The sequence below is a fragment of the Oryza sativa genome, chromosome 9 (genome assembly GCF_034140825.1).
Source record: "Oryza sativa Japonica Group chromosome 9, ASM3414082v1".
Lineage (NCBI taxonomy): Eukaryota > Viridiplantae > Streptophyta > Magnoliopsida > Poales > Poaceae > Oryza > Oryza sativa.
In genome coordinates, this window is record NC_089043.1 from 14,610,648 (window position 1) to 14,622,650 (window position 12,003).

At 44.8% G+C, this 12,003-nt stretch overlaps 1 protein-coding gene across 1 annotated transcript; it reads left to right on the forward strand.

The window, feature by feature from the left end:
• Positions 1-10,232: 10,232 nt before the first annotated feature.
• On the forward strand, positions 10,233-11,582 carry LOC136351220 (BTB/POZ and MATH domain-containing protein 2-like). Its single transcript, XM_066304364.1, has one exon. It carries the CDS (start codon positions 10,276-10,278, stop codon positions 11,425-11,427), a length of 1,152 nt encoding a protein of 383 aa, XP_066160461.1. The 5' UTR covers positions 10,233-10,275; the 3' UTR covers positions 11,428-11,582.
• Positions 11,583-12,003: the final 421 nt, after the last annotated feature.

Sequence of the window (12,003 nt, forward strand, 5' to 3'; positions counted from 1 at the left end):
AAGATAAAAAGGAAACTAACAAATTATTCCTAATTAATAGATAACTTGCCATGCCGCATTCTCTTTGAACTCGGTCTCTTCTGGATAAGCTTCCTTTAGTAGATCAATTTCCTTAACCGAATATAGCAAGAATCTGATAACTGACGGCTTGACAACTCTCATCGGCTAATCTCAGGACTTCAAAACCGATGCTGACTCTAAGCCGATGACTACTCCGGGCTTACCAAATTTCACTGTTAACAACGGAGGAGAAAGAACACCAGTGTTTGGAAAGTAACCGGGCGGATCTAATCGGGTTCCCCCTTTCCTTATGGCGCAGGAGAGAGATCTGCCCGTTGCCGCAGTAACAACGCGATCAATGGGTATTGAATCGCCTGCCCGTTACGGAGGCAATCTCGGGGTTGGATTCTGATCCGTTGCAAAAGGATAGAGACAGGTACATCGCATCGCATCGCACGCACGCACGCACCGCCTCGCCCACGCCCTCGGCTCGGCGCGCGCGTGCGCGTGTGGCTTTCCGATCCTCACCTCAACCGGTCAACAAGGAGCCTCCAATAACTCCCTATTTAAGTTGAGATACTCCTCGTTTAATTCCCAGGGTGGTATTATTATCCTTAACATTTATTATGGGCCTTTGAGATTTAATAGAAAAATCGGGCCTAGCCCATTTATTCTAACAATCCCCACCAAATTTCATGGCTCATAAGAAATGTTCTCAAAGTTGTGCCTGTTTGATATACCAGTGTTTTGGTGGAGACTGTTAAGTTGAACTTCCACCTAGGAAATGAGCTACATCAGACCACAACTGAACAATGGACTATGCCTTGAATTGTTAGTCTTGTGTGATCAGGTTTCACTCAAACCCTTGAGTGTTATTGGGCTGCCGTTTGCATCCGCTTTCTTTGGAGCATATAAGTCAAACTCTAGGCCCTTTCATGAGTATCTAGAGATCGCCCAAATCTCATAGACTGTGACTAGCAGTCGAACTCATATAGGTGTGTTCCTTTTGAGATGTTCTACAGGTCAACATCTCTGCTTAGAAAAACCACTCGGATCACATTAAGGCATAAGTCATCCTACCATGCAGAGTAGAAGAGAAGTACATCATGAAAATGAGCCCTTTTCAAGGGTCTCTTCTCTCAGCCACACAATAGTTTGATTCGCCATCCAAATTCACGGGATCTCCAATCACAATGGACATGTTTCCACTATTGTACAACCTTAGGTGGGTATCAAGCTCATTTCCTTCGATGCACTGTCTATCACATTATGTGATAGCCCCTTGGTAAACTGATTTGCTAGATTTTTAGCCATGTGGACATAGTCCAATGCTATCACTCCGGAGTTTTTCTGCTTTCTAACATATTTCAGTGTTCTTTTGATATGCCTAGATGACTTCATGTTGTCCTTTGAACTGTTCACTTTAATAATCACTGTTTGATTATCACAGTTCATTAGGATAGTTAGCACTGGTTTTTCAACCACCGGCAAATCCATCAGGAGTTCACGAAGCCACTCGGCCTCAACTGTCGCAATATCTAGTGCTGTAAGTTCTGCTTCCATTGTTGACCTCGTTAAGATGGTCTGCTTACAAGACTTCCAGGAAATAGCGCCACCTCCAAGTGTGAACACATATCCACTTGTGGCTTTTATCTCATCATCATCAGATATCCAGTTTGAGCCACTATACCATTCCAGTACTTTTGGGTACCCGTTATAGTTAATTCCATAGCTTATAGTGCCCTTTAGATAGCGCATTACTCTTTCCAGAGCCTGCCAATGATCATCTCCTGGGTTTGAGACAAACCGGCTCAGCTTGCTTACAGCAAATGAGATGTCAGGCCTCGTTGCACAAGCCAAGTACATCAATAAACCAATGATCTGGGAGTATCTCAGTTAATCCCTTGCTATTCTTCGGTTTTTCCTTAATAGCACGCTGGGATCATAAGGAGTAATAGCTGGCTTGCAGTCACTGTATCCAAAGCGACTCAAAACCTTGTCCACATTGTGGGATTGCACAAGTGTAATCCCACCCTCATCTCCTCTCAGTAGCTTAATGTTAAGAATAACATTAGTCTCTCCCAAATCCTTCATTTCAAAAGTCTTAGACAGAAAGTCCTGACCTCCTCAATCACATTGAGGCTGGTCCCAAAGATCAATATGTCATCGACATATAAGCACAAGATCACTCCTTCTCCCCCACCATAGCGATAGTACACACATTTGTCACCTTCGTTCACAACAAAGCCAGCAGATGTAAGTGTGGTGTCAAACTTCTCATGTCATTGCTTAGGTGCTTGCTTAAGGCCATACAAGAATATCAACAGTTTACACACCATTCCCTCCTAACCTTCTAGTACATACCCGTCTGGTTGATCCATATAGATCTCCTCCTCCAGCTCTCCGTTTAGGACAGCTGTCTTAACGTCCATCTGATGAACGAGAAGACCATGAGAGGCTGCCAGAGCAAGTAGTACTCGAATCGTGGTCAAACGGGCAACTGGTGAGTAGGTGTCGAAAAAAATCATCGCCTTCTTTTTGGGTATAACTCTTGGCCACAAGCCTTGCCTTGTACTTTTCAATTGTACCATCAAGCCTAAACTTTTTCTTGAAAACCCATTTGCATCCTACAGGGTTGCACCCATATGAACGCTCAACGACTTCCCAAGTACCATTAGACATAATCGAGTCCATCTTACTGCGTACTGCTTCCTTCCAGTAGTCAGCGTCAGGAGATGAATATGCCTCTTCTATGGTTCTTGGAGTGTCATCCACGAGGTATACAATGTAGTCATCTCCAAAGGATTTTGCAACCCTTTGTCTCTTACTCTTACGAGTATCTACAATGTTATCCTCCTCAGGATTTCCCTCAAGCGTTTGATCATTGTGTTCTATCGGTGCAAAGTGCTCATGGGGTATGACAGTTTTTTGACTAGAAGTGCTAGGTGTATTTTTCATGGGAAATTCATTCTCAAAGAATGTAGCATCTCTGGACTCAATAATTGTACCAACACGCATGTCGGGTACTCTAGAATTTACTATTAAGAATCTATAACCCATGCTGTGAATAGCATAACCAAGGAACACACAATCAACAGTATTCGGTCCAAGATTACATTTTTGGCTATAGGTACATTTACCTTGGCCAAACAGCTCCATGTTCGTAGGTATGAGAGATTTAGTTTCTTCCTTTCCCACTCCTCGAATGGTGTTACTTCCTTATGCTTCATTGGAATTTTATTCAGGACATGACGTGCAGTCAAAACTGCCTCACCCCACCATTCCTTGGAAAGCCCCGCAGTGTCTAACATGGCATTCACCATCTTAGTTAGAGTACGGTTCTTTCTTTCGGCTACCCCATTTGATTGGGGTGAATAGGGAGGCGTACTCTCATGAATAATTCCAAACTCTTCGCAAAAGGATGTAAACTCATTGAAAAAATACTCCCCACCTCTATCGGACCTCAACCGTTTGATTTTCCTTTCAAGTTGGTTTTCTACCTCAACTTTATAAGTCTTAAAAGTAATGCAATGCTTCATCATTTGTTTTCAATAGATACACATAACAAAATCTAGTGCAATCATCTATCAGTGTAATGAAATATTTCTTTCCCCCTTTAGTCCACACGCCATTCATTTCGCACAAATCAGAATGAACAAGTTCTAGAGGTGCCAAATCCCTCGCCTCAGATGCCTTGTGAGGCTTGTGATGTTGTTTCGATTAAACACAAGTATGGCACTTGAAACCTTTGACCAAAGTGAATTTTGAAATTAAACTCATGTCAGCCAAGCGCGTCATACAACCGAAATTCACATGACAGAGTCGCGAATGCCACACATTGGACTCATCATTCTCGCTAATATGGTTCACAACATTATTATTATTACACATGTCATCCAAAGAAAAGCGGAACAAGCCTCCGCTGTCATAACTTTTTCCAATAAAAGTTCCATATTTAGATACGACACATTTATTGGATTCAAACACAAGTCTAAAACCTTCTCTACACAGTAGAGAGCCGCTAACTAGATTCTTCTTTATTGAAGGGACATGCTGCACGTTCTTCAGCTGCACGGTCTTTCCCGAAGTAAACTTCAGATCGACCGTACCAACACCATGAACAAGGAGGAACCTCTCCCGACCTGATAAGAAGAAAACAGGAAAATATCAGCACATACATGAATATTAGCACCAGTATCAACCTACCAATCAGGTGAATGAAAAAACAGAGAGAACTATAGGTAATAATTTACCGTACCCCGATGTTCCTCCGCCCTCGCTAATGACCATGTTGGCAGACTTTATGTCTTTGCGCTCAGGACAGTACTTGGCCCAATGCCTAGACTTGCCACACACGAAGCAGTCTCCCTTTGCCTTTCCCTTGCCTTTCTTCTTAAAATTGGTTGTAGCCTTGGGTTTGACATCAGGCATGACTTTTTTGTTGTTGTGGGATGCATGAGGGTTCTTCTGTACCATAATGGCACTAGAACCTCCCTCAACCTTTTTGCCCCGGTTGTCCTTTGCCCTAGCCTTCTCTTCAACACCCAAAAAGCCAATGAGATCAGAAACACTGAACTCTTGTCTCTTGTGCTTTAGAAAAGTGGCAAAGTCCGACCAAGGTGGCAATTTGGCAATAATACCACCCACCACAAACTTGTCCGGCAACTCACAGTTGTTGTTCTCAAGTTCCTTAGCCAGCATCTGAATCTCATGAGCTTGTTCTACTACAGAACGGTCATCGACCATCTTGTAGTCATAGAATTGCTCCATGACATACAGCTCACTGCCGGCGTCAGAAACTCCGAACTTGGCCTCAAGTGCATCCCACATGTCCTTCCCTGAAGGCATGTGCATATACACGTCCACTATATTGTCAGCGAGTACACTGATCAATGCTCCACGGAACAGGCAATCCGAAGCCTCGAACTTAACCTCTTCCTCAGGAGAGACAGGTGGTTCACTTCGTTTGCCCCGTGAAACATAGAAACATTGCATCGCTGTCAACCACAGTAGTGTACGTGCTTTCCACCTCTTATAATTAGAACCATCAAAAGCATGTGGTTTCAGTGCAGCAGCAAACCCAACTACCGAAAATGACCTATCAGGTTTTTGGATTGTTGGAAATATAGTCATATATCAGCATATTTTAATCCAAAATATTAAGACAATAATCATGACATGAACAATATGAGGTGATCTAGTGATAAAATCAAATATAAACAGGAGCATGCTTAAGGTAGAGTAAACATCATCTTCATACATAGAACGCAATTGCATTGCGACTAACAGAAATATCAAAAACTGAAATAGCAGTAGAGGATTATACCCTGTGAAAGTCCCTCCGCTGGATTGTGAGGCATAACTGCCTCCGTTGGTGTTGTTGTTCTGTGCACCAGCTCTCGATGCGCCATTTCTAGGTGCAAGTGAGGCAGACATGGTGATGCAGACGTACGGTCGATGACGAACGTCGACGAACAGAAGACGAGAGCAGTCGTGCGGAAGCACTCCCCAAAAACTTGATCACCCGCCTACCCGGTGCAGATCTCAGGCAATGGTGTGGTTCTGAATGCCCTGCTCGTTCCGATCTCTCGTGCGTGCAAGCGATCAAAACCGGGGAAGCAGACAGAAGCAGCACAGGCTAGGCGCGCGCGCGTGTGGCTTTCCGATCCACACCTCAACCGGTCAACAGGGAGCCTCCAATAACTCCCTATTTAAATTGAGATACTCCTCGTTTAATTCCCAGGGTAGTATTATTATCCTTAATATTTATTATGGGCCTTTGCAATTTAATAGAAAAATCGGGCCAGCCCATTTATTCTAACAGTAGCCACGCATGCAACGACCAACCACATGTACTGCTTGCCGTCGCGAATCGCTGTCTGCTTTGTCCAGCGCCACCAGTACCATATCCTGGGGCAAACCCGCTGAAAAGACTAACGAGCGCTCAGCCGCGCGCGTCCTCCCCCGCGCGGAGAGGGGGACGCGGCCAGCACGCGGTTTCTCCCTTTTTTTTTTTTAACGAACGGTTTTCTTCTTTTCTGTTTTTTTTTTCTTTTCGTATATTTTTAGTCCGGTTTCCTTTTCTTTTTTGGCGCACGTTTCTTTTTTCTGTTTTTTCTTTCCATATCTTTTTCAGTTTTTTCGGTTTTTTAATACACACGTATACAAATGAGTATACAAAGTTTATATTGCATTTACAAACTTTGTATATATACGTATACAAAATTGGTATATTTTGTATATATACATATACAAAGTTTATATATAACTATACAAACTTTGTATATAAAAATATATACATATTAAAAAAATAATAAATATATACAATATGTATACATACATATATACTTTATATACGTATATATATGTAGTAGATAGGAGAGACTAGAGGAGTCAACTGACTGCGGGCCGTGCGGGGGGCGTGACTAATCGCCCATTAGGGCTTCCGAGAACGGTGCAGTGAAGGTGGAGGGCGCAACAGCGACTGGGGTAGCCTGCAGCGATGGAAAGCATAGGCCATGGGAGCTGGAGGGCAGCGACGACGGGAGTTGGGGGGAACGGGCTGCAGGGTATAGATGGCCAAAACGCCTAGGCCCGAATGCCCGATGGCCCGGCCCATGGTATGGGGTTTTGCCCCGGTCCAGGCACGGCACATGTTGGGCCCGTGCCAACCCGGCCTGACCGTTGGGTCATGCCTCGGCCTCTGCCTCAGCATGGTGGGCTGGCCCAGCATGGCACGGTCCAATGATCGGAGGAAAATGGATGAGGGAGGAACTATAGACTTATTGTCAGCCATATAAGGCATGTGCAAATAGTTGAGGGCAAAATAGACTTATTCTAGCCTATATGGCACGACCCAAAGAGATTTGGAAGGCAAAATAGACTTATTCTAAAGACGAGTACGATGGGCTTTCGTGCCTCCGGCACGGCACAACCCATCTTATTAGGTCGCGGGGCGGACGCAGGATAAAAAATGACTGGGGGCATGCATCTATATAACTCATAGAATAGTTAGAAAGCCAAGTGAAACTCACCTTATTGCAGCTTCTAAAAACTCTGAGATATTACATTATTTTTAATAGTAATATATAGATAGGCCTTTCAAATAATGTCAATTGTATATAGAAACAACATAAGTTAACACAAGCCATATAAATATTACTGAAACTAGTATATATAGATAAGAAATAAGATTTATAAATATAGTACATGGCATCCTTTTTACCCTTTTCACGACGGTGTTTCATTTTATGGAAACAATCGACAATCACGTCATTAGAGATTGTATCTAATATTTTCTTATGTCTTCATGTTGGGATGATAACTGCCATTCTATTCCTTTTACTGTATCCGAGGAAACTTGTCCATATGAATTGGTTGAGGCACTCCAGAGTCCAGATTTTTCTCAGTATTGGTCTAGATGCATTTGCACTAGAACTTCCTCCGGTGGTGTTCATAGCTGCTGGATTTTTAATAAAAAAATTGTTCATTATCTCACCAACCAAATCATGGGAATGCTAATTAGATAGAGCACATGAGGAGGGAGACTTATGGATCCATCCACTATAACTATTGATAGCACGAAAGGGAGGAGAGGGTCAAGGGGATGAGTACGTACCAGGGAGGCAGAGAGGAGAGAACGAGCAGCGCTGCTGAGGCTGAGGCGCTGACGATGATGAGCGGTCGACGAAGGCAGAAAGCGGCGATTCAGGTGAAGACGAACTGTGTGGCATGCGGGGAAGCGCGACGAATGGTGGGTTCGCTTTCTATTCCCTTCCCTGATCCATAATTTGCGGATTTGCCAGTTGATGGAATCTGGGAGAATTAGAGAAAGGGAGCGGCCGTTCGACCCCTCCACGCGTGCGCGATTGCGATGAAAGGAACAAAAACTTGGGGACTGAGGTCCTTCCTCCCAATTAAAGTGGGGGCCCATAGGTCATACTACTAGGGATATACCGATATACCTAAGGAGTGTAATTTTGACAAGGGTCCAAGGCCCTCATCATTTCTACATTAAATCCACCCCTGTTAGGTCGTGCATCCCACGAACGGACACAGCCCGATTCGGCGTGTAGGTCGGACCATGTCGGCATGACTGATCTCACGGCTGGGCATGGTCGGGCCGAGCAGCCTATTTGGCCATCTATGTGTAGGTTGTGGAGGGTTGGAGGCGTGGTTAGCACCAGAGGGAGGGGCGTATGTGTGGGATTAGTTGGTGGCACGAATGATTTCACTGAGACTCTAGGAGGATCGTTGAACTGATCTGGGCCATTGGATTTCACAATCAAACGGTGAGGGTCTAGCATGTCTACCTAAATTGCTCCATTATAGTATGGTAAAGATAAAGATAGATTAACAGAGACACCGTTGTACAAATCGAATCTTGCCTAAATTAAAAAAACCATCTCAACTGTCGAGCAGGTCCATGGGGCTCACCTAGAAGCATCTGCCGACGTTCCGTGTTTGTGAAGAAGAGCTGGTCACCGATAGCAAGACCCCTTGCATTAATTAAGTGGATAGTCAGTGGCCAGGTGCAGCATCTGAAAGCCGTCTTGAAGAAGTGAGATCCGGTGTTGTTGTAGTAACGACTACAACTTTATCAGTTGGAGCACATTATAACCGTTGGAACGATGGAGCCAACGGCTTGGATTCCCTCTGCCATCCTGTTGCACCATCGATGCTACAGTATAAATTTGTCATAGTATTTTCTCTGCCCAAGGGCTAGCCCACCGGCCAGCCACTCTAGATTCACTATAGAACTAGGGGCAATAAAGTAATTTTCTCTTATATACCTTTGTATAAATATGTAAACATTGCTCACAATAAAGTAATTTTCTCTTATATACCTTTGTATAAATATGTAAACATTGCTCACAGTTGATCACATTTGAATACAGAGACAATACACATACAGTACTCGTTGAGTTTTGTCCTAACACCCGTGAACACACTTATATGTTAAATAAGAGGATAAACCTTAGTTACATGGTACTTGGTTGAGCTGTCTAACGCATTGTACGCGTCATAAACAGAGCCGGATGCGGCCGATCACATACCTGCGCGTGGTCGGGAACCGAGTAACGAACAAGACGGCTTGTTGGAACGAAGGGATAACGGACAAAAATTCGATGAGTATAAAATTATTTAATTTTTATAATAGGTAAAGATTACGACGGAAACGTTCTGTTCTCTTTTGAAGGCTTTTTTTTTGTTTATTTTTGCCTTTTTATTTGGATGGATTTTTTTCACGGACTGCTTAACTGCCTTTTTTATTGCTGCATAAAAAAATGAATCTTTTGTTTTATTAAGGAACGACTTTTTTTCGCCGTTCTCGGGGAATCAGACTTTTCTTTTGGGGGACTTTTTCGCTCTGTTTTTACTTTTATTACGGACGGTTTTTTCACCCTCTTTACGGGGAATCGGACACGTTTTTTTTTCAAGGCAGCCCAATTAATTTGCTTGGATAGAAACATTAAATTAAAACCTATTCAAACACGGGTGATCTACCAAAATATCGGCAAAAACACCTTCAATTTTTATAATAGTAGAGAAGAGATAGAGATATATGGTTTAGTTAATATGAAATGCATTGTGTTAAATTCGTTTGGATATATATTTTGTTACAAAATCATGAGCTGCAATTAGAGTCCGATCGTCTCAAGTTAGCATGCGAGTTTTTTAAAGAGATTTCTTATACGATTTCTCTGTATTTTCAAAAGCGAACGAACTTAAAAACCGACTCAAATACGAATTTGTATTTCTAAAAGCAAACGGACATAAAACCGACCCATACACGGATGACGTACCAAAGTACCGGTAAAAACATATTTAATTTTATAATAGTAGAGATAGAGATAGAGATAGAGATAGAGAAGAGATACAGTGAAGAGTTAATATGGTAATAGTTGTCAAAATTATTGTTCCTGCTCTGATATCTAGAAGGAATGTATACTGCGGTTGTCAACATTTGCCTCCTAACCAAAATCAAACCGGCCCCCTGGACGACGACTACTACTATATACACACTGGGTTGCCCTACATACATAGTTTTGCAATACGTTTCTGTGTCTCTTCTTGAAACCGAATAGATAAACAGATATAATTCCAAACCGAACTCTAAATATAAGGACCGAAATATAACCAATCGGATTTCTCGTTTGCCGCCTCTGCATAGTATAGATGCTGTGCCAACCAACCCGAACCACATCGCCGCCTCCACTCCCACCCCCGACCACCCCCTCCTCTTCCACCTACTCTCCTTTCTCGACGTCACCAATGGCAGCTGCCAGCACCACCGATCAAGGTGTAGCCGTTATCAACGACAGCCCACTGTGCAAGCTCCTCTCTTCCGGCGACGGTCGGCACGTCACGTTCCGGGTCGACTACGCGGCCGCGAGGCGACCCGCCGTCGCCGGCCGTACGCTGCGCACGACGTGCGCCATCGGCGACAGCGGCGCGTACAGGTGTGAGGCGTCCTTCAGGCTGCTGATCGGGCGGAGAAAGCTGGCCGCCTTCGCCGTGGTTGTGTCCGGCCCACGCTACCGAGACGTGCACAAGGTGGTGGTCGATCTCGTCCTCGTCGACAATGCCAGGTCGGTGGCCCTGCAGCCGCCTACGAGATCCATGGCTATCCAGGCCGCCGCCGGGAGCAACCAAGGAGGGTGCGGGTTGCTCGTCTCCAAGGATTACCTCGAGGAGAACTGCGTGCAGGATGGCGTCCTGGTGGCGGTGTGCTCCGTGCTCTTTCTCCCGGAGTTGCCACCTTGCCTATGGCTGGACTCGCTAGGCCACCGTCTCGCCGCCATGTCGAACAAGAAGGACAGTACTCTCACCGACGTATGCTTCGACGTCGATGGCGAGAGGTTCAACGCGCACCGCCTGGTGATGGCGGCGCAGTCGGAGGTGTTCAGGAGCTTGCTGTTCGGCTCCGATGACGCCGAGACCAAGACGGAGACCGCAGTCGTCACCATCGACGGCATCAGCGCCACCACCTTCAAGCACATGCTCCACTACATCTACTGCAACCAGCTACCGCCACCGGCCACCGGCGACGGTGACGACGATGACGGCGAGGCAGACCATGTCACGAGGATCGCCGAGCTGCAGCGGCTGCTCGTCGCGGCCGACGCGTACGGGGTGGAGGCGCTGAGGCAGGCGTGCGAGGACACGCTGTGCGCCGGGATCAACATGGACACGGTCGCCTCGACGCTGGCGCTGACGGAGAAGGGGTCGTACCCGAAGCTGAGGGGGTCGTGCCTCGAGTTCCTGTCCAACACGCAGATTTACTCGGTGGCGACCAACGACGAGTGCTACGAGGTGGTGCAGAGCTACCCGGACGTGCTGACGGAGATACGGGACAGGTTTAAGAAACCACGGCTAACTCCGAAATTCCCATCGACCGATACCAAAGATCAAAACAACCCTTAATTACAGTTGTTATCATGTTAATTAATTTCAGAATGAACTACCATAATGCCCATACGTTGCCACGGGTTTTCTTTTAAAGAAAACTTATAGCTTTGTTGTGTGTATATTATAAACCCCATAAAAATGTTATTCCAGTTGTCTAATATATTATCGTTATGCTACTTTCGTCGTTGTTACTGAGTTAGAGGTCTGTGCTAGTTTTGTTGTTGTGGTCTGTGTCCTATATAGGACTAGCAAATAGAGAGTCTTATCTCATTGTGGTATAGGTCATGTAGGATACTTGCACTACTGGAGAATTGATCTTTACTAGGTCGACCCAAAACCACAATAGTCTAGTTCCAAAAAGAACCGGGACTAAAAATGATCTTTAGCCCCGGTTGAAAACCCCACAGCCATTATATGATCTTTAGTCTAAAGATGGTTTTTAGTCCCGATTCATTCTCTGTTAGAGGCATGTCAGGGGGCGAGGATCTTTAGTCCTAGTTGGTGACACCAATCGGGACTAAAGATCACCACTTTAGTCATCCTAAAGATAATTTAGATCTTTGCTCTCGGTTGGTATTACCGGGACTAAAA

Bases quoted from the DNA above. Each gene is read 5' to 3' on its own strand.
- LOC136351220 (XM_066304364.1), top strand. From the start codon at position 10,276: ATGGCAGCTGCCAGCACCACCGATCAAGGTGTAGCCGTTATCAACGAC.